We start from the raw sequence: 23,762 nt of genomic DNA on the forward strand, positions 1-23,762 counted from the left end.
ACAAGTTGAGGAGAAATCCGGAAGAAGTAAATAAAGAGATCTCCAAATTGAGGATAGCCCTCTTCGATTTCCCCGGACATCCACCATAAAGAATTCCAGCCCAACTTGGTACGAACATATCCCTCCAAAGGTTTAATGAATTTGTGTTGAACTTCCATATCCACTTAAGAAGCAAGGCTTTGTTCATTTCTTTTGATTTTCGAATCCCTAGTCCACCTAATTTCTTAGGCAAACGTACTTCATCCCATCTAACCAGGTGATATTTAAAGGAGGCACGCGAACCTCTCCAAAGGAATCTTCTTTTCAATTTATCCATGGTTTTGCATACCAAAGATGGGCAAGGCATAAAGGACAACGCATAGTTTGGGATGCCAGCAATACATGACTTGAGGAGTATTAGTCTACCTGCTTTGCTGAGGAGCCGCCCCTTCCAAGTTGCTAACCGAGCTTCAATTTTTTCCACCACCGGGTTCCATAAGTTCTAAGAAATACGCCCATGAAAGAGATGAATTTGCCACTAAGGAAGTTGGTTCTCGACTTGGGAAAGTACCTTGCACATCCTTTTCCCCTTGTCTCTAAGCAATTGTTGAAACACATTTATACAACTTATGCAAATTCCTCTATATGAATAGTGTTTCCTCGGGATCCCAAACTTCATTGGTTGTTTTCAAACACATCAGAAGGAATATGTACATGTTTTTATATTATTTATCATCCGTTGATGATTTGGGCACCATCCTTTATGCCGTCATACTTGTTACCATTCTCTTTCTTTTTAGCCTCTAGTGGGTCTTTCTTAACGAGAAACTGCTTGATATAGTTTGAACGAGGCAGATGAATCTAATGGCCGGTCATTATTTTGTTTGATTCTAGATAAAGTGATTTTAGACATTTCTAAAGATGAAATAATACGATAAGAAAAATTACTGAAAGGGAGGAATTGGGCTTAGAGATTAGAGCTCCGACCTTCCTTTATTTGCGAGCTCATATAGATCATACATCTTTGTGAGAGAGACATATGTTATACAGTGAAATAAGGTGCTTGAGTTCTTTTTTTATTTTTTATGAAAAGGTGAATTTAAACAAAGAATGAGACGAAAGGTACAACCTAAAAGGAGGGGGGGGGGGGGCTCCCAACGCGTAAAGGGATTGGAGGGATGTGCCCTGTCTAGCTTGAGAATCAACAAGGTGGTTGGCTGATTTGGGCACATGTGCCCATGTACAATTGAGGGTGGAGGTAATGGTACATATCCAAGTAGACATCCCAATGTCTTCACGGTGGAGTTTTGGAATTCACGCACCAATTAATAATCATTTTGGAGTCACTCTCAATGATAAGGGGACCCCAGAACTGGTCTCAGAAGATGGTAAGGTCGTGATAGAGGCCAACAAGCTCAGCCGAGGTAGAATCTGAGATGCCAAGGGGGCTGATGAACGAAAGGAGGAGGCTGCCATTGCCTGAGTGGATGACACCACCGAAGCCCGTAGGGCTCATGCAGCCAAGGACACTGTCGTCAAAATTCAACTTGAAGTACCTAGGAGGAGGGGGACTCTGGACTTCCATAATGGGAGGGCGGGTGAGGCAAGGGATGACAGCAACAAGGTGCTAGTTTCCACGAAGATGAGAGTTGTGTAAGTGGAGGAATTCCTTCTTTAAAAGAAGTTAAGAAGAGACCTGGCCAGCAATTGATTCAGCAAGCGCAGAAGCACTTGAAGCCTTTTGTTTTTCTCCTTCCAGAGGGCCCAGGGGATGTGACCCTCGTAGTTGAAGATAAGCATTTTGCCTACCATTTGGAAGCCGAAAGCCAATGAGAGAGCGAATTATAGATGGGAGATCACATGTGACACAATATTGGATGCCAATCCGATTAAGAAGATTGGCCCAAATTTCTTGGGCAAAATGGCAGTGGAGCACATGATTGACTGATTCCAGAGAGGTGCTGCATAAGGGGCATGAGGGGTCTGTAATGAAGCTCTATGCCTAAGTAAATTGTCAGATGTGAGGATTTTTTTTTGGCAGGCACACTAGACGAAGAAATTAGCGCAAGGCGCATAGAGGGACCAAACCAAAGCTACTGGGTGGCTAGAGCGAGGACTAGTGCCGCCATGAAGAGTATTGTATGCTGAAGCGACCGAGAAGGAGCCCTTCAGGCAGGGGTGCTGATTCGGAATAGTGGCTCTGATTTTCACGCTCGCAAGTGCAGAGAGAAGATTTGAAACTTCCATTGCTTGAACTTCCGTGAACCCCCTCCAGAATCATAAATTCCAATGTTTGGACTGCTGGCAAACATCAGCAACAAAGGCGGTGGGGCAGTTAGACAGACCAGAGAGGGTGCTAAAGGAGACCATCAACTTATCTCCCTTGGTTACTTCTCTCTTCTCTCCCAAGAGCTAAAGTTCCTCTCTTGAGATCTCTCTTACAACTAGAAAGTAAGAAAATAGGGCAACCAGGAGCCTTTTTGTGATTCTGACTTTCAGTAAAAAGAATCAAATGACTTACATCGAAGGATGAGTTTGCTCTTAACTAATAAAAAGAATGAATGTGCAATCAATTTACAATTAATCAAAATTAAGTCCCCAGCCCTAGGTAAATTACTGAAAGTACAACTTGAAACTTCACACCAATTTTGTAGATTTCAGTTGCAGGAGTGAGACAGATGCTGCTAATAAAGATAATCTATGGATCAATAAAAAAGGAAAAATAGCAACTCTAAGGTGGCTGAAGTGAGAGCTTTAGTGCAGTGGTTAGGAATTTACATGACAATTTTTTTGGCCTTCTTTTTGTGGGGGGTCTTCCATAATTGTCATTGGTTGGACCACAGGGAGGAAATTGCCTTTGGGATTTTCTACAGATTTTTGATGTGATTGAGGACATCTATAGCACTCTTGATATTACTTGATCTCGTACTCCTAGCTGTGGCAATGATCTTTGTGATTCATTGGCTAGAAGTGGTGGATCCCAATAAAATCTTATTGTGGGAGACACAATTTGAATCGATTAGTGTTTGTACTCTTTAGTTGCCTTATATTGCTATTTGCTTTATATCTTATGTAATCTCTTTTACTTTTTACCCTTAGAAGACCCTTCTTAATAAAATATCTCTACTCGCTGTCATTAAGAAAGAAAAAGGATAAGATCTTAGATAACTTCTTTCTACTCTCACTCCTCTTGGTGTTTCTTGATGAAATATCTTTCTCATTAGACATCTATGGATACATAACCTCGTGTCCATGATATTATGAGAACTCATTATAAGAGATACTTGTGTCCAGTTTGACAACACAGACAACATTATGCTAAGTTAATAAAAAAAACATAATGCTAATTAATTGTATCTCTCATTTTATTCTTTGTAAGTTAATTTTTTCTAGACTAGGGTTAATTTTACTTTTGAAGATGATGATAGTCTGACTATGTTATGGGGAAGAAAAAAATTACGGAGTCCAAGGACCTGGAGAAAACTAGAATGTTTTAATGGTAGGTGTGTGTGGATTTGACTTTCGGAATCATATTGATAGTTCTTGTGTTTTATATATGCTACTCATCGTGTCTCCAACATGTGGCTTGGTTCTATTTGATATTTACATATTTGTGAATACTTTTAGTTCATTTTTAGAGTTTTTCCACTTGTATAAATTTTCATTGTTATACAATGTCTGCTTCTGAGTATGTGTAGTAATTCATGGACCAATAATTTCTAGTGATGAATTTAGTTACTAAGAACTTTAATTTTATGAAAACCAGGGAAAGTTTTATGAGCTGTATGAAGTGGATGCAGAAATTGGCCAAAAGGAACTTGATTGGAGAATGACATACAGTGGTGTTGGTAAATGTAGACAGGCAAGTTGATATTGTTTGACGGGATTAATTTACGTATACGAATATTTGAAATGGATGGATGAATTTGTTTTGTAACATATGCTTGCAATCTTGCGATATGTTACTATTGTTTTTCTATCCTCTTTTGATTTCATTTCTCATATAATATTTAAATGGTTGACCTTGTTGTGCTGCATTATTGACTGGTTTGTTTGCATTAGTTTTGTCAATTATTGAAGGAAAGAGAGTTGAGAGAGAGAAGAGGTAAAGAGAAGAAGAAAGGGGCATTTTTGGAGAAGTGCAGGATGGGGCAAAAAATCGAGCCCTATCTCCCTTTTATTAAAAGTGAGTAGAGGGCGACTCGAAAGTGGTGATTGGCTATTGTTCCTTTGTTGGTGAACCTCCTTGGCGTCATTGGGATGTCTTTTATGAGATTTCTGATATTGCTTCTGTAATTTTATGTTTTTTGTCTCATGTACCTAGGTCAGCAAATTCCTTTGTTGATAAATTGCTAAATAAGGAGCTTCCCTCCAATTTGTTGTTTTAAGGGAGGGCGCCTTTGAATTCTTTCCTTTTTCGCTGAAATAAGGACCCATCCTTTAAAAAAAAAAAACTAGAGTAGACAGAAAAAGACCTATCTATCCCTCATACAAGAACTCCTTATATCTCCATAGTTACGCATCCAAATGCTATGAAAATTGGACCATAGATAGATATAAACTTGTTGAAATTACTGGTACTCTCCTTGACATATAACTATGAAATGACCTAACCACCCTTTATAGTATATTTAACACTCCACCTCAAGCTGCAACATATATATGTAGTAGTCCTAGCTTGTTATAAAATATCCAAGACATGCCAAGTTGATTACATGATTGAACATAGGAAGTAGCAACTTCCTTTTTCTCATTGCATCTCGAACAAAGTGGCTGACTACTTCAATGTGTTTGGTCCTGTCATAAAATATTGGGTTTTAGCAATAAAAATGGCAGCCATATTATCACAATTCATTGTCATAAGTGCATCAATCTGCTCACTCAATTCTTGAAGAACCGGCTTCACCCACTTCAACTCACTGTTTGTTTGAGTCATAGTACTATACTTAGCTTCAGCACTAGACCTGGCCTCTACATTCTGTTTCTTGCTTTTCTAGCTCACAAGGTTTTCCCCCACAAAGACACAATACCCAATAGTAGACTTCCTGTCAAACTTAAACCAACATAGTTAGCATATGAGAAAACTTCTATTTTCAGATGATTGTGAGGTTTAAAAAAAAATCCCTTTCCAAATGACCCCTTTAAATATCTCAGTATTCTTTGAGTAACCTTTAAATGAACTTTATATGAGTGTTCCATGAACTTGCTAACCACACTAATGGAGAATGATATATCTAGTCTTACGAGAGTGGCATACATCAGTTTTCCAACTAACCTACAAAATATAGTTTTATCCTTGAGTTCGTCACTACTCTCATCATGAAGGTCATTTTCAACTTCCATGGGTGTCTCTATGGGCTTTGCACCTAATAAACCATACTCCTGTAGCATGCCTGTAATATACTTCCTCTATGTTAACATAATGCCAAATTTACTTCTAGCAATTTCAATCCCAAGGAAGTAGTTTAGTGAGCCAAAGTATTTAGTCTGGAACTGTTTAGCTAGTTGCTGCTTTACCTCTTCAATACCTTGCACATCACCACCTAACTAAACAATATCATCAACATATACAAGGACTACAATCATAGATGACCTTTTCATGATAAATAAAGAAGGATCATAATGTCTCCCCGAGAATCTAAGGACATCACTACTTGGCTGAATTTCTTAAACCATGCCTAAAATTCTGTATAAACCCATAAATTTGCTTCTTTAGCTTATGTATCTTTTTCATCTCGTCTTGAGCAACATACCTAAGAGTTTGCTCCATATAAACTTCTTTTCCTAAATCAACACACAAGAAGGCATTTTTTATGTCGAGTTGGAAGAATGGCCAAATCTAGGTAATAGCAATGAACACAAGGATAGGAACAGATGTCAACCATGCAACTGGCGAGAATGTCTCAAAAACATCAGTGCCATACGTCTGAGTATTCCCTTTAGCAGCCATTTGAGTTTTATATCGCTCAATGAATCCATATGCTTTGTATTTAATTGTGTATACTCAATGACAACCCGCAATTTTTTGCATCTGCTCATCAATTCTGCGCACCTCTATCAGTCAACGACTCCATCTCAACATTTACAACATGCTTCTATTGAGGAGACAAGAGAGTATCCTGCATAGAAGAAGGAATAGTACAAGAAGATTGACAAAGCAAACTGCTTATATCTTGTAGATAAGGAGTTGAATGAGACTAATGAGACAAGCGTAGATAAACAAACTCCTTACGAAGAGCAATGGGAAGATGTAAATTAGTTACCTTAAGATCTAAAACCGAAGAAGATACTAGAACTTGCAAGAGAGGGAACAGTGGCTCGTTGTTGACCATGTTGCCTTCGTTGATACACTTTTAAGGGTTTTTCTGTGGTAACAAACTGTGATGGACGAGGAATATCTTCCACAAGTGCTGGAGCAACAAAAACTAGAACTATGACTGATGAAGGACACATTGCACCAGAAGTAGAGAAGAAAGACACATCCTTAAAGAATGTTACATCAATAAACACAAATGTTTTCCTAAGAGAAGGGCAAAAACATTTGTATCCCTTTTGTGTCTGAGAATACCCAAGAAAAACACATTTGACCGCACTCGGAGATGGTTTATCTATAGAGATACTAAAAGCATGGGCAAAACAGACACATCCAAAAATATGAGGGGACAATGAAAATAATGTAGCAAATTGATTCAATTGTTGAAGAGGAATTTGACCCCTAAGTACAGACGAGGGAATCCTGTTAATAAAAAAACATGTGGTAAACACACATCTCCCCAATAGGACTTAGGTATATTACATATGAATAAGCATTGGCCAAGCTAATTCTAACAAATGCTGATTCTTACATTTTACTACTCCATTTGGTTGTGGAGTAAAAACACAAGATGATTGATGAAGTATACCATGATGCTGACAAAATGTAGTAAACTTATGATTCATGAATTCTAACCCATTGTTTGTCGTAGAGTCTAGAGAGATCACCAAATTGGGTCTTAATTTCATTATACAAGGTTTGAAATACATCAAATAGTACAAACTTCTCTTGTAGGAGATACACCCAACTAGTGCGCACTAAAGTCATCAATAAGGGAAGCAAAATCTTTGTAGCCAAAAGTACTAGGAACTGGACACGGTCCCATACATAAGAATGAACAATTTTAAATAATTTTCTACTCTTCGCCTGACTCAATAGAAAAATGTTCTGATGATGCTTGTCTAGTTTACATGACTCACATTGAAAAGATAAACTTGTAGAAAATGTGCGAAATAATTAGACCAAAATTGCTGGAGAAGGATGACCAAGTCGTGGATGCCACTAGAAGGGTGAAATTGTAGCTTGGAGAGTAGGTGAAGATATCTGTGGTGAGCCTTCCAAGTGGTATAGGCCTTCTCTTTCAAGTGTGAAACCAATCATCTTCCTTGTTGTGAGATCTTGAAACACACAGTGAGAAGGACAAAAAGTTATAGAACAATTCAAAGATTTTGTAAGTTAACTAACAGACAACAAATTATGTTGAAATTTTGGGATGAATAACACAAATATAAGAGACACGAATGGAGTAGGTGTAATATTACCCACTTCCCGAATAGGAGACACCGACCCATTAGCAAGTGTAACATGCTTAATTAGTGAGGATTTTCTTGGATCAGTTAATAAAGAAGACATACTCTGACATATGAGTAGAGACTCCGGATTTAATTAACCAAGAAGGTATAGGATGCACATGTAGAGCTAACATACCTGAACTGACAAGCGTAGGTGTAGGAAGTTGAGGCTGTGCAAATAAAAGCTAAAGAGGAAGGAGCTGTAGTAGAGGTAAGCTAAGCCATGTGTAGAGCAAGTTGTTGCAACTCATCTAGTGCTCCCGGGTAAAATACCAACCATGTCTAGTCAAGGGCTCAATGTTATCATGAGTCAATGAGTTTACCCAAGTGGGCTTACCAAACTTAACCCAACACTTCTTAGAGATATGATTAGTGCGTGCAAATGACCACACTTTCTATCTCCTCTTCCATCATTATGGCCTTATCCTCTATTGGAACCATCTTTGCCTCTACCTCGAACACTCCCACCATAGCCTTGAGCGGACTCTGATTGACCAAAGGAATTAAATGCAGATGCATTAATACTTTTACTATCCTTGTTTCCTTTGGACATATGCAGTATTTGTCCGCATCTCTGTTAAAGGTTGTGGAGAGTGATGGAACATCATTTGAGGCTAGCAACCAAGTCATCTGTTTAGCAACCAAGTCATTACTTGACTATTCTCTGCCTCCCAATCATCTATAAGTGGTATTGGAGGATCATCTTTGATAAACTTTGATTTTCTTTTGGCCTTAAGATAAATTCGAACAAATTTGGGCTAACTCAGATAAATGTGTCTGTTCAATCTTTCTATAGTAACTAAGATAGATTCTTTCCTTTCTAATCCCCCAAATTCTCTTGAGGGAATAATAATCTCACCAAAATCAGCCATAGATACAAGTAATACTCAATTTTTTTTTGAAGTTATTAAGACAAAAGCTCAAAAGAGCAAATTACAAATGAGGGAAGCCTTCCCAAACAATTAATATCCCAATTTCACACTAAGTAGGCCCCACTAAGCAAAATTAGGGTTTTGTCAAAAAGTCACAAGAACACCCAATAATATGTATAAAACCTGAATTCTAGGAACTTAACCAACAAGTACCAGAAGTCAGAAAATCCAGGCTGATGTCAGCCTTCCAGAGGATGATGCAGGCACCAGATACAGTATTGGAGTCTCCGTAACCGGAGAATGGGAAAATCCCAAGTAAAGAACCTGCTTGGGGCACTAATAGGACATAGGACTGTTCAATTAGCAGTAGAGACCATCAACCGTAGGGTCATGGCAGAGAAAGAGAACTAAGAATTCAAAATTTTGACACCAATCAAAACTAAACCTTGAAATTCTCTTTTCTAAGATGGTGCTGTACTCAATTGAAGGAGAGAGGATGCTTCATTGGCTTGAAATCAGGACTGGATGCTTTGATACCATGTCAATTATTGAAGGAAAGTGAGTTGAGAGAGAAGGGTTAGAGAGAAGAAGAAAGGTCTATTTTTGGAGAAAAACGTGCTGCTCTAGATGGGGCAAGAAATCGGAGTCCCATCTCCCCTTTATTAACTTAGTAGAGAGAAAAAGACTTCTCTACCCCTCATATAAGAACTCCTTATATCTCCATATTTACGCATCCAAGTGCTATGCGAATTGGACTACAGACAAATACATGCTTGTTGAAACTATTGGTACTCTCCTTGGCATATGCAGACTCTATGAATGACCAAACTACCCTTTTCATTATATTTTACAAGTTTATTTTTTTCTATTTTGCTTGTTCCTGATATAGTTGTTGTACATTATTTATGTTATAAACATTTGCATTACTTTATTGTTATACATTTTTCACTTCTTTCTCAGTTTTCTCTCTCTTTTAGGTGAGATGCCATAAATAGAGAGATGTGGAAATGGGGGAGAGATAACGGGGGAACTGTCTTTTACTTTTTAAATTTGGTTTTTACGATATGTTGGTATTTATTATTTGTTTTGCTACATCAGATTTAGTTAAATAATTTTTTTCTGATGTATAAGAAGAAGCTGAAGTACCCATTGGGGAGTAATGTACTAGTAATTTTTTTGTTTTTTGAAAGAATGGTATGTGCTGCAAAATTTTGCATATTGGGTTATTGTATTCAATCACCTCGTTACAAAAGAGTGACTTTAGGAGTTGCACTTGTTGTAAGAAGTTGAGAAGATATTATCTTATCATCACCTCTGATGTGATGAACATAGAGTGGCATTAATGTCATTACATAAACTACCATTTCAATCATTGATATAAAAACTGTGCTGAAGCAATGTATAACACTGTTTATTGTTTGAGCAGGTTGGTATTTCTGAAAGTGGCATTGATGATGCTGTTCAAAAGTTACTAGCTCGTGGGTAAGGGCTCACCTAGTCTATTGGAGCAATCTTACCTTTTAAAAACTAAAAGAATTATTTCGAAAGTACAATTTTTTTGTTCAGTGAAGACTTTACTATTTGACCTAATAGATTGATCTGTTATGGCCATTTCAAGTGTTTTGAGACATTTAGTATATAATGAGGGGAACTGAACTTGTGTTGAATTTCAAGAAAAAGGAAATTTGCCAGTTACTTATATTGGGCTCCCACTTTTTGACTCTCGGCCTTTGGCGTCGCTTTGGTCCCCCCTTATTAAGAAATTTGAGAAAAGGCTAGCTACTTGGAAGGGTAAACTTCTATCTACAGTAGGGCGTCTCACTCTCCTCAAGTCTTGTTTGGCAGGGCTGCCAAACTATCTGCTATCATTCATGCACTGTCTGGCCTCTGTTTGCTCCAAGATTGATGCCATCCGTCGGCGCTTTCTCTGGAGAGGATCAGAATGTGTTTAAAAAATGGGTACAATTGGAAGGAGAAGTCTAAATCAATTACTTGTTTTCGAAATCAATAAAAGTTTTTTCCATCACTACTTCAGCAATGTTATTTTAACTTGTCAAAATCAATCTAAAAGCTTTATGGTATCCTTTGATTACCATAGAAGTATAAGAAAGTGTCTCTATGGTAGGAGCCAGTGGATTGCATTGGCTCATGAGCTATTGAGCCAAGCTAAGTCAGACACGTTAAGGAGAACAAGCTCGGTTGGGGGCTCATGCTCGATCCCAATGTGGGTGAATCTAAGCCGAGCCAACACCAAATTGAGCTTGAGTTGCTCACGAGCCAACTTGGCTCAAGGCTGCTCCTAGTTTATAGTATTGAGTAGTACGTTTTCTAAGTGGCTGGTCATTTTGGGATGATAACAGACTTAAACTTACTAGAGTTCATGAGATACACCTGAGTTTGTCTAGTAGAGTTTGCTTCTTCTCTTTTTTGTGCTGTTGATGAACATTTTCAGACAAACAGATTGTGAGGCAGTTACCGCACAAAGTTGTTTTAAGAAATGAATATTTTTTCTTCAAATATCAGTTTATCTCTAATTACTCTTCCTTTATATTGTAAAGCTTTTGAAATTGGTTAGTCTACCATAATGGTTCACTCTTTTGATATTTTGTGATGGTACAAAGTTGGACGAATAGAACAGGTTGAAACATCAGGTCAAGCGAAAGCCAGAGGTGCTGCGTCAGTAAGTATAACATAGTTGCTGGTGCTTGCTCCAGTTTCTCTATGCTCTTTTATCAAAATGCTAACTTTAATTTAAGAATGGTACGTTACTGTTATTGGTGATGGAAAACTACATACTGAACTTTTACATCTGTTAAAATAGCAGAAACATGAAGAAGAAGACGCAAAACTGTAAGAAGAAATAATAGTACTAATAAGAGAATAATAAAAATTAGGCTCATGTACTTAGATCAGCCAATTCGGCTGCTGATTTGTGTGCTAAGCTTGCCCCCCTCCCTTCGATCTTTGAAATAAAATTATCATTATTTAAAAAAAAGAGAATAATAAAAATTAGATGGGAGAAGCAAGAGAACTTGCAGTGGAAAAGTGATGCTCGGGTATGAGAGAGTTAGAGCTCGTCCCTCCCTTGGATCCCATTAAGATTTGGTGAATAAAGAAGAGTGCAACATTGTCCTTCAGCGTATACCTGTAAGTAATCTGACCAAAGTGCCCCTGAATAACACTAATTTATGTCCACAAAAAAACATTGTTATTTAATTTAATTTGCGCCATAACTGCTTGAAATGGTATTCTGAACTCAACAAATCCATTTTAGTAAGGGTTGCTCATGACATAGGACTTCTGTATTAGTTCCTAACATGCACTTTATCCTTGATCAATGAATGTGAACAAAGTTTTATTTCAGCTGACATTAACAATGTCAGAAAGTTATTGGCAAGTGTATGCTTAACTTCTGTGCCTGATTATGATTCTGCTTAGAACTAAATTTTTATTTGCATGCCATTGTGTTTTCTCCTCTAAAGGCTCCAGTTGAATCTTTTAAGCTGAAATATTAAATTTTTCTTTGTGTCAAAAGTCGAAATTGCACTACAAGAATGCATGCAGTGCAATAAGCTGGATTATTATCTGCATTTAAGTGGTTGGTAACGTCATTTTTTTTGGTAGGTGATTCAAAGAAAACTTGTTCATGTTTATACCCCTTCAACTGCAGTTAATGGAACTATGGGGCCTGATGCTGTTCACCTTCTTGCTTTGAAAGAGGTTTGCAGTTTTTGTTTTGGAATCCATTTGTGATTTGCCCACAAACCTAAGGAAATTTAACTATTTCAAATAATAATGATAATTTTGGGTGACCAAAGAGGACTTATTATGTAATTTTTTTTTGAGAATAATGAGAATTGTGTTGAATTTATGGAAAATATAAAAACTTCATTGACTTATTATAATCAGAGTACATGAACCTCTATTTATAATAGAGGAAGGTAGTAGAGTCCAATTACAATAAAACTACCATTGTCCCAATTACACCCAAACTCTAACACTTAAAGATAAGTCCTAACATAATTAAATAACTCAATATAGATAAAAGACAAACATAACTCAAACTAAAACTTTTCTTGGACGTGACCATGAGATAAAGATGCTTTTGTGAGTCTTTCTTGATCTTCCAACTTATGTGATAAGGATGCCAGCTCGTGGTATTCATGGTGGGTCTTACTTCTTATGGGCTTGGGCCCATCTTGTGGGCCTTCTTTGGTCATGTGGCCCATCTTATAATACTCTTAGATATGTGGGCCTTCCTTGGTTGTGTGGGCTTGGGCCCTATCTTCCAACACTCCCCCTCAAGCTGGGGGTGAGAGAACATCAAGAACTCCCTGCTTGCTGCAAATGATGTATAAAATTTTTTTGTATAAAATGGCAGTCCTCCAATCTTCCAACCCCCCTACTCTAGTGCTCTCTTCCTTGAGACCCAACTGGCCAATTCAGGGTATAACATAGATGTAATAATAAGTTCCTCCATCATGGTGTCCCAACCGTTGGCATTGGATATTTTTTACGGGGTATTAAGGTCCTCCGTCATGGAATCCCAACCATTGACACTTGATATTTTTGATGGGGACTAATAAATAATGGTATGAGGCCACCTCTTCTTCAATAATAATGTCCCCAAAGAGACATAATAGCCGCAACTGAATATAACACGACCATCTTCCAACACCTATAACACAAACCAAATAATAAATTTTGTAAAAGAACCCATGAAATAATCTGATATAAAAATTTCCTATTAGATGCACAAGCTTCATTTGTGCTCCCCCCCTCTTGAATATTTTGGTCACATAAACTTTATCCACAACATTTGGAATAAAATACCTCTTTCTTGTACTTCTTGTACTTCTCCCCCTCAAGCTGGGAGGTAATGACAGTGATCCTAGCTTGAACCAAACATCATAGATGCAACAATAAGCCAAAATAACAGAGCTGTAGTAATAAGCCCTCAAACAAGGGAAAAGTGAGATATTTTCTTGATATAACAACTCAAAAAGTGACACAAAACAATCGTCTTAAATTCGGATTTTTCAATGTAACAGGATACCAGCATGACCTTTGATTCTTCCAGTGCGAATATATCTTTAAATATAGATCAAATTGAAATGAAATTTTCTCATTCTGAAAGTAAACTTAAATTACTTTCACCCAAGTATAACTTCTCTTCATAAAATATAATTATCAGAAGATAAATAATCTGATAGATTTCGGTCTCTGTCATCTGGCCGAACTAAGTATTGTTTTTCCTTTTTTTCCAGCATGACCATTGACTCTTCCAAGATCAATATCTCCTTATAAAAAAATCATACCAAGAATTGGTTGAATAGGTAAGAAATTAGTCTTACAGATCTTTCTTTTGATATATATTCTCCATATAAAGTCTTTTTCTTGATAGTATAAAATACCTCGGAAGTTGAAGCTTTCTGCTGCCGCTCGGACCTCTTTTTCAATCTTACCTTTGCTGCTTAAAATATCGATTTCTCTTTGTAGATAACTCAGATAAAAAATTGGTTGAATAGGTAAAATAATAGATTTATAGATCTTTCTTTTGATATATATTTCTCCATATAAAGTCTAGTTCTTGATAGCAAAAAATACCTTAGAATCTAAAGTTTTTTGCTGTTGCTTGAACCTTTTTGCAATCTGATCTTCTCTCATTCAAATATCGATATCTCTCTGTAGATAACTCCAATTGGAAAAAAATCATTTTTCCTTGAAAAGTAGACTCAAAAATCATTCCGTCAATATATAATTTGTAATTTGAAAAACTCTATATAGAGGTAAAGAATGCAAAACAAACTACTGGTGTAGGGATTGAAAAAATAACTACGAACCTAGACTTAGGATTTAGGGTTTAGAGAAACGAATCTCATTATCTCTGTGGGTTGACCAAGTCAACTCATAGAACTTGCTCTGATACAATGTTGAATTTATGGAAAAGATAAAAAACTTCATTGACTTATTATAACCGGAGTACATAAACTTCTATTTATAATAGAGGAAGGTAGTATCTCTTATCAACAGCGGGGCATTTCACTCTCCTCAAGTCTTGTCTGGCGGGGCTGCCAAATTATCTGTTATCATTCATGCATTGTTTGGCCTCCGTTTGCTCAAAAATTGATGCCATCCTTCGACGATTTCTGTGGAGGGGTTTAAAAGATACCTTCAGATACCATCTGGTCAGTTGGAAGGATATTTGCATGCCTCATAATAGGGGAGGATTGGGTATCCGGCCTACAAGAGTAATGAACAAAGTTCTTATGCTCAAATGGATTTGGAATTTCAATAACAAGCATAACAGTTTATGGAAGAATATGGTGAAATTCTACCTTCAGTTTTCGGGTGCATGGTCTAGAGTGGGTGGCGCTGCTTGCCTCCTATCCCTGATATGGAAATCAGTTTTCAAGCTCCTTCCAGTATTCAGAGATGCTACTGCGTTTCACACGGGCAATGGAAGGACCCTTCACTTCTGGTCAGACGAATGGTGTGGCCCCCAATCTTTCTCAGAGGACTTCCTGGGGCTGCATAGGGTGGCAAGCGACTTCCCTTGCTCTGTGGCTGATTCATGAAGTGATCACTCGTGGAGTCTTCCGTTTCGTCGGGAAATAATTGATGAGGAATCGTTGGCTTTTTGCTCTCTCCTAAACTCTGCAGTACTATTATTCGGGAGCACTCAGTTGATAAGCTGATTTGGAAGCCCAATAATAATGGCCGATTAACTGTCACATCGGCTTACTCATATTAGAAAGCAAGACTACAGTCCTCAATGAGCACAAGGCAAATCTGGCTTGGAAACTCTTAGTGCCAAACAAAATCAAATTCTTCGTGTGGTCAGCCATCAGAGAACAAATTCTTACTTCAGACAACCTTCGTAGAAGAGGCTTCACTGCCCTTGATCTTTCTTGTCCCCTTTGCGGTGAGTGTGAAGAGACAGTCCAACATGTCCTCTTACACTGTGGATTTTCGTGGCAAGTTTGGATGAAAATCTTTCAGAAAATCGGGCTCCAATTGGCGCTACATCAGGACCTCTTTGGCACCTTTGAGATGGTTCGAGGGATTCTCCTTCCTCGGTTGGGCAAGTTAATTCTTTTGGCCTGTCTTGCGCATGTTCCATGGTGCATTTGGCTCGAGCGGAACAATCGGAGATTCAACTCCAAAGCTAGCACCCCAGACAACACGACTTTTCATGCTGTCGGCCTCATCTCAAGTTGGTTTCATACAAAGAAGGATTTTGCCACTCTATCGGGGGTTTCCCTTTTGGAAAATTGGAATTTGATCGCTCACATGTCTGGCCCTAGCAGAGCTCCTAGAATGGCTATCTGGGATCCTCCCCATTGCGACTGCATAAAACTGAATTTTGATGGTAGTGCTATTGGATGTCCTAATCAGCAGAAGCAGAAGGTATATTCAGAGGTCACAATGGAGATCCTATTCTTTTTTATGCTGGTCCAGTGGGCATTGCCGAATCTAATACTGCTGAAGTTAGTGCTCTGTTGTTCGGCCTCCAAATCTTCAGGGATTGTCTCTATGGCAAGTTAATAATTGAAGGCGACTCGAAGACGGTTATTAGTTGGTGTTCCAAAGACAACCTCCCCCCTTCGCGCCACTGGCCCATCACTGATAGTATTGTTGACATTCTAATTGGAATCTCATTCCTAGATCAGCCAACTCTTTGGTTGATAAATTGGCAAAATTCAAAACTTCCCAGCAATCTCTCATTGTATGGGAAGGATTCCCTCCTTTGTAATATGCTTTTTTGAGCTTTTGTCTTAATAAAAATCAGCATCATTTTAAAATAAAATAAAATAATAGAGGAAGGTAGTAGAGTCCAATTACATTAAAACTACCATTGTCCCAATTACACCCAAACTCTAACACTTAAAGATAAGTCCTAGCATAATTAAATAACTCAATATAGATAAAAGACAAACATAACTCAAACTAAAACTCTTCTTGGATGTGACCATAAGATAAAAATGTTTTTTTGAGTCTTTCTTGATCTTCCAACTTATGTGATAAGGATGCCAGCTCGTGGTATTCATGATGGGTCTTACTTCTTATGGGCTTGGGCCCATCTTGTGGGCCTTCCTTGGCATTGTGACCCATCTTATAATATTCTTAGATTTGTGGACCTTCCTTGGTCGTGTGGGCTTGGGCCCTATCTTCCAACAAATTGAATCTTTAAAAAAATATGGTTCAGAAGTAGTTTTGTCTTTTATTATTTATATAAACGTCCCTATAAGGGTTAGAAATTGAGAAGAGAGAGAGAGAGAGAACTCACTGGGAGTCTGAAATCAACATCTCTTGTATTGAATATCATTTAAGTGTAAAATAAGGTACATGGATAGATCAGCCAATGGCCTATCATTGATTGTATTGCTGACATTTTGTCCACAATTCATTGTACTTGGAATCACATTCCTAGATCAGCCAATTCCTTGGCTGATAAATTGGCCAAATTCGGAACCTCCCAGCAATCTCTCATTGTTTGGGAAGGCTTCCCCCCTGTAATCTTGCTCTTCCGAGTTTTTGATTTAATAAAATTTAGCATCATTTCAGACAAAATAATTTCTCAGTTCCTTTTGTAAAATTCCCCATTACAACCATTTGAACCTGGAACTCTATGATCATTGTGATTGATATTACCACCATCATCATTATCTTCAATCTGATTTGTTTTTGCAAAATTAGGCACCATTACTGCATTTTGATTCAGTAGAATTTGAACATAGTGGAATTATATTCCTAGATCCGCAAATCACTTGGCGGATAGTCAGGCTAAAACAAGTGTTTTTCTCCAACAACTTGTTGTGGAGGAAGGTCCTGTTTAGTACGGTTTGTATTATTCTCTCTCAGTAATATATTCACACCTTTTGCAAAAATAAAAAAAGAATTTGAACATAGTTGCCTTAATAATGGGTTTGATTAGTTGGTTATGGTAAGAATTGTCCTCTCTTTCATCGGTGAGGCTGGAAATTGGTGACTAGCAGAATTTTTTTTTTGAATGATATTTATCTGCATATTTTTGTCCATCACAGAGTAAGGTAACATAGTGCTCTTTTAGGTCAAATATTCGGGTTTTGAAGCCGCACTTGTGGCTCATTCAAATGGCAACCCGAGAGTTTCTCCCACCATTTCTATTACATCACTCGCCACTTCAGAAAGATGAGTAATCACTTCTGAACTTCATAACTCGAAGGGGATCCCATAGATATCAATCAATGATTGCTTATGCTGATCCAATGGTTTGTGCCATTGGCTCAATTTTTTTTTTTTTTTTTTTGAAATGATGCTGAATTTTATTAAGACAAAAGTTCAAACGAGTAGATTACAAAGAGGGGAAGCCTTTGGCCATTGTCTCAAATTGCTAAAAGCATTATCTCTGAACTGGTCTTTATGTCCCAAATTTGTTCGCCAGCTTCCAGAACTAGCATAGACATTAGCCTTTTTTTTTTTTGAAAATGACAATGTTTTTTTAGAAAGGAGAATGGCAAAGATTTCAATTAAGAAAAATAAGGAAGCAGATTACAACACTAAACAAGCGAGTGGAAAGCCCTCAATGTTTTGTTACCTCAGAAAAAAAACTAAAACCATTTCACAAGTTCTAGTCAACATTAAGCCAGACATGTAACTGTTCATACTCCCAATCAATCGATGACTACCCCATGATGAACTTCTTCAAAACATTTCACGCTCTGCAGGAATTGCATCATGTTAGCAGACACCAAGGACTGAGGGGGTCATTTCCTGGAAAAAAAGCCAGGTCACTTATTATAAGGCTATGCATCTCTGTATAGCATTGGTGATTTAGAGTGCATATATATCGTTCAGCAGTTGAGGCGAAGACTGGCAGAGATTCGTGATGTAGCAGAATTGTTAGAAATTGTTGTTTTGAGTAAATTAGGTTTTCCTTATTTTCAGGAACGTTTTTCTTGTAGAAAGTAGATTATTAGAGTTTATGGATTGCATTTTTCACATGTTATTTAAGTTATAAATTGGGGAGAGGGGTTTCTAAACCCTAATTTCTTCAACACTTCTTCCCCTGAAAATTTCCACAAGATCCAAAGGAGCTGCTGGCCTTGGTGAGAGAACATGTGAGGACTTACTATATAATATTCTTTTTAGAGAAAAGCTTGACTTGATGAGGTAAAGAATAAAGTTAAATCTTTTAAGATTCTTCATGAGAAGAACTGCAGTGAGTGGACTTCTGCCAACAAAACGAGTTTCTCTTGGAGGGGCTTATGAATATGATTAATTTCACTGAAGAAGAGCTTTAATGTTTAATATGTTTAATGTTTCTCTTGAGGGTTAATCTTTTTATTTTTTTATTTTTTATGTTGATTATGCATCCCATATTATAGCCCTTTTCCCTAGTGAGACTTAATCCCAAGACCTCACACTAGAAACTCCACCCCTGCATCTAGCTATTGGACCAAAGGCACAAGCCTTTATATTGGAGCTGAATTGAACTCTGCATCATTGTGATGCTCATATCGATTGGTAAAGATTAAATACATTCTATACACAAATCTATATGGCTTAATAATGACAACTAAATAATGGAGCTAGCAAATGATAGCGCAAAATGGAAGGGGATCCATTTTTTTCATGATGAAGGACAGTGATATACAGTTGTCTAAATTCACCTATAGCAGCATAAATGTAATTGCTAGGATGTTTATCATTATGAATACACTATTATGACACTGAATTCTATGTTTAGGGAAATGGATTGGAGACTGGTTCAACTATATATGGATTTGCTTTTTTAGATTATGCTTCCTCAAAATTCTGGGTTGGTTCTATCTGTGATGATGCTTCCTGTGTGGGTTTGGGAGCACTGCTGTTGCAAGTAAGTAGTATTGTTTCATTCAGCTGTCTTCAAGTCATTTGTTGTACCAGTTGTTTAATTTATTTCTGTTTTATAGGTCTCGCCGAAAGAAGTTATCTTTGAAGGCAGAGGTGAACATTTTTTAGTTTTAATTAGGGAGCTATGCAATCACTTGAGAGTTCATGATTCAATTTTTCACTTTCTGTCATAGGGCTCTCAGCTGAATCTCAAAAGGCCCTAAGGAAATATGCTTTGGCAGGTGCATTCGCAATAACCTTCTTTTCATGTAGCATTTAAATTTAATGATTAATGATCTCATACTGTGTTTTTTCTTTCATCCCTTGATCACATCTGAATGGAACCTACTCACAAAATTTTGCTTATGTTTCAGGCTCCATTGGTGTGCAGTTAACTCCTGTGATTCCAGGAACAGATTTCATGGACCATATCAGTGTTAGAGAACTGATACAAACTAAAGGATACTTTCGTGGTTCTTCTGATTCTTGGGCTTCCGTTTGTGGTGATGTTGATCACAATGATCTTACACTATCTGCTCTTGGTGCGCTTCTTGCTCACTTGACTAGGTTGATGGTAGGTCAGACCTTTTATAGATATCTGGATGTGTGTGGGTGTGTGTGGGCTTGTGTGCATATTTGATCCATTCCTATTTAATCCATGTTGCTGTATGTCTCTATCTCCTGCTTTCCTTTTAAATGCAGCTAGATGATGTTATTTGCAATGGGGACATTTCACCTTATCAAGTATATGAAAATTGCTTATGCATGGATGGTCAGACCCTCATGAATCTTGAGATTTTCAGCAATAATGCTGATGGAGGTTCATCAGGCAAGTCCATGACTCACCTTTTGGTGCTGCATGATTTTTCCATTGTATCATTCTGTTTTCTTTCGTTCTAATTTGCTTTCTGTTTTCTTTCGTTCTAATTTGCTTTATCTGGTGTCTCCTTATGATAGCTTTCTCTTTGTCATTCTTTATAAAAAAAAGATAGCTTTCTCTTTGTCATTGTTTGTCCTTCCTTGAGGAAATTTTCTCTTTTTTTTTTTTTTTTTTTAAATGACTCATTGGCACATAATCCTTCCAATTTTGGGTTGTTGGTGGGTAAAAAGTCCAGCTATCTATAATTGTATCCATGCTCCATGTCTCATGCTAGATCCATGAGACTGAGAGTTGTATATGTAGGAGAATAATGCTACACTAGTTTGGGTTTAAAAAAAACCCTATGGTTGTTAGTTGGAAGAGACTTACTTAACTTTGACTAATTATTTTTGACTAGTTATTTAGGAATAGACTTAGGTCCAACTTTTTTAAACAAAGTTTTGACATGGACATAGATCCTACTTTTTTTTTTTTAAATTTTGGGCTAGATTCGACAAGTAATCCATCCTTTTTCCTTCGTTATTTTTCTCATGTTTTAAGTGTTAAGATGCCAAATTGATCATTTTTGTAAACTTGCACGTGATTGTTTACCACTCTTGACATGGCTTGTGCTACTTCCTTATCAGGCACCCTCTATAATTATCTTGACAACTGCATAACTTCATCTGGTAAACGACTTTTGAGAAATTGGATCTGCCACCCACTGAAAGATATTGGACAAATCAATCACAGGCTTAATGTTGTTGAGGGATTCATGAAACATTCAGATGTATTTCTCTTCATGGCACAGTATTTGAGGAGGCTCCCTGATCTTGAAAGACTATTAGGACAGGTCAAGGCTAGTGTGGGGTCGTCAGCTATACTGTTACTACCCCTAGTTGGTGAAAGAATATTGAAACAACGAGTAAGTGTTGTGTGCATTTAGTGAGCCTCTGTATTTATATTAAGTATCCTTTTGTTAAGAGGCGTTACTTTTTTTTCATTCAGTGGGTAAACTATTACAGCATGGATGGTAGATGCTGTAAGGTATTTGTGGTGTTAATTATTTCATCTTTTGTTTGATAATACTGCAAGGGTATGACTTTATAAAAGTAAAAAAAGCATACAAGATGACTTCTTTGTAAGGTATTCACTGGGTATGACTTCTTTTGTAAGGTATTCACCGGATATGACTTCTTTTGTAAGGTATTCACCGGGTATGACTTCTTTTGTAAGGTATTCACTGGGTATGACTTTAAGTAAAAAAAAAAAAAATTATCAAATACCTTACAGCATAAAAGATGACTTGTAAAATATGACCTTAAATGTTTTAAGATGCTCTTGTAATGACACTCTTTAATGAAATCTCTCATTTTATTTAAAAAAAAATTGTTGAATGATGTAACTTTTGTGGGTATTTTAGTCATTGTGGTTATGGGTAAATGAGTAATTTAACTACACTGACTTAGGAGGAAGTTATAAGGGATGGTATTCTTGTGGGAGGGGTATTAATGTCTTTTTTTCATTCTAACTTAAGTGAGGCAACAAAAGTGAATTAGGGGTTGACTTCTGCCCTTAATCAAGTCTGGTTTATCACTAGAGAGTCAGAACTTTAATGCACTCTTTTTTTTTGAAATGATGCTGATTTTTAATAAGACAAAAGCTCAAAAGAACATATTACAAAGGAGGGAATCCTTCCCATACAATGAGAGATTGTTGGGAAGTTCCGAATTTAGCCAATTTATCAGCCAAAGAGTTGGCTGATCTAAGAATGAGATTCCAATTACAATGCAAAGAAGATACAATGTCAGCAATACTACCAGTGATGGGCCAGTGGTGCTAAGGGGGAAGGCTGTCTTTGGAACACCAATTAATAACCGTCTTCGAGTCGCCTTCAATGATTAACTTGCCATGGAGACGATCTCTGAAGATTTGGAGGCCGAACAGCAAAGCGCTAACTTCAACAGTATTAGAATCGACAATGCCCACTGAACCCGCATATGAAAGAATAGGGTCTCCATTGTGACCTCTGAATATACCACCTGCTTCTGCTGGACCAGGATATCCAAAAGCACTACCATCAAAATTCAGCTTTATGCAGTCACTTGGGGGAGGATCCCAGATAACCATTCTAGGAGCTTTGCTAGGGCCAGACATGTGAGTGATCGAATTCCAATTTTCCCGAAGGGAAACCCCTGAAAGAGTGGCAAAATCCTTCTTTGTATGAAGCCAGCTCGAGATGAGGCCGACGGCATGAGAAGCCGTGTTATCTGGGGTACTAGCTTTGGAGTTGAATCTTCGGTTGTTCCGCTCGAGCCAAATGCAATAAGGAACATGCACAAGACAGACTAAAAGAATTAACTTGCCCAGCTGAGGAAGGAGAATCCCTCGAACCATCTCAAAGGTGCCAAAGAGGTCCTGATGTAGCCCCAGTTGGAGTTCGATTTTCTGAAATATCTTTATCCAAACTTGCCACGAAAATCCATAGTGTAAGAGGACATGTTGGACTGTCTCTTCACACTCACCGCATAGGGGACAAGAAAGATCGGGGGCAGTGAAACTTCTTTTGTGAAGGTTGTCGGAAGTAAGAATCTGTTTTAATGCTCTCTTATTGTTACTCTCTTTCTTTCAGTTTTCTTATTTTCTCTCTATATCTACAATTCCTACAAACATAGATGTAGAGAAACATGGAAACAATGAATGTGGGAAGCTCTGTGGTCCTTCAAGAACCTCTGTTCCACAATTTATAGATGGTTTATAAGCCAGCCTTATTTTTTATATTGCTGACAAATTCATTGATGAAAAAAGATTACACAAAGAGATAGTTGGATGATGTATCTTTCCTTTCTTTGAAATAAAATTATCATCATTTCAAAAAAACAAAGAGATAGTTGGAAAACATACAATCACAAAAATTTCTAGAAATCCAATATGATTAATGAACATCAAAAGAAAAAGTATTAGATGGAATAAGTTTAGGAAGATCAGCTCCTTGTCTTAGTAATGAATCAACTATTGAATTTTCACTACCTCATATGTGAACCTATTCGAGTCTTGAAATGTCAACAACAACCCGCAATATATGATGAGAAATCTCCATGGAGGAGACTCCCTAGAGTGATTAGGGAACTTCCCTCATCTCCTTTTCAAACTAGAAACTTACCTTATCTAAATAGAAAGTTGAAAAAGTAGAAAGTAACTCTGTTAAATCTCTTCCTCCTAATAAGAAAGAGCGACCACTTGTTTGTTGAGTAGGAAAATGTCCTACATTGAGCAATGGGAAGAAAAGTTAATTGGTTGTAAGGTTGGGCAATAGGCCTCCTGTGGCTAGTCATTTTGGGAAAAAAATCGACAGTGGTATTAGAGTAGGATGTGGGCATGGGCCAAGGCCCTCATGGATCCTACTCTCTTTTTTCATTTTCCTATTTATTGATGATAAAATAATTCTCCACAACCTTATTTATTATAAAAAGTGTATACCCTCTCTTTATCTAAAACATCCCACATGTCCTAGGTACATCAATACGACCCCATCACCCCAAGTGTCTAAAAGTCCACCCCTTCTATGATGAACCTTGTTCTCGTGGCAT

At 37.5% G+C, this 23,762-nt stretch overlaps 1 protein-coding gene across 1 annotated transcript in view; it reads left to right on the forward strand.

Moving 5' to 3' along the window:
* The window catches only part of LOC137950105 (DNA mismatch repair protein MSH7), a 51,050-nt gene that overhangs the window by 3,726 nt on the left and 23,562 nt on the right, over positions 1 to 23,762 (forward strand). Inside the window, exons 3-12 of the mRNA XM_068796487.1 lie at positions 3,746 to 3,841; positions 9,883 to 9,937; positions 11,069 to 11,136; positions 12,081 to 12,176; positions 19,189 to 19,317; positions 19,394 to 19,427; positions 19,508 to 19,555; positions 19,688 to 19,887; positions 20,016 to 20,142; positions 20,820 to 21,097. Coding sequence (XP_068652588.1) covers positions 3,746 to 3,841; positions 9,883 to 9,937; positions 11,069 to 11,136; positions 12,081 to 12,176; positions 19,189 to 19,317; positions 19,394 to 19,427; positions 19,508 to 19,555; positions 19,688 to 19,887; positions 20,016 to 20,142; positions 20,820 to 21,097 — 1,131 coding nt within the window. The remainder of the gene's footprint in view (positions 1 to 3,745; positions 3,842 to 9,882; positions 9,938 to 11,068; positions 11,137 to 12,080; positions 12,177 to 19,188; positions 19,318 to 19,393; positions 19,428 to 19,507; positions 19,556 to 19,687; positions 19,888 to 20,015; positions 20,143 to 20,819; positions 21,098 to 23,762) is intronic.

This window comes from Aristolochia californica, unplaced genomic scaffold (assembly GCF_029961685.1).
Source record: "Aristolochia californica isolate CCGP_79_NKW_82.1479 unplaced genomic scaffold, dmAriCali1.0.hap1 SCAF_14, whole genome shotgun sequence".
NCBI classification, from domain to species: Eukaryota; Viridiplantae; Streptophyta; class Magnoliopsida; order Piperales; family Aristolochiaceae; genus Aristolochia; species Aristolochia californica.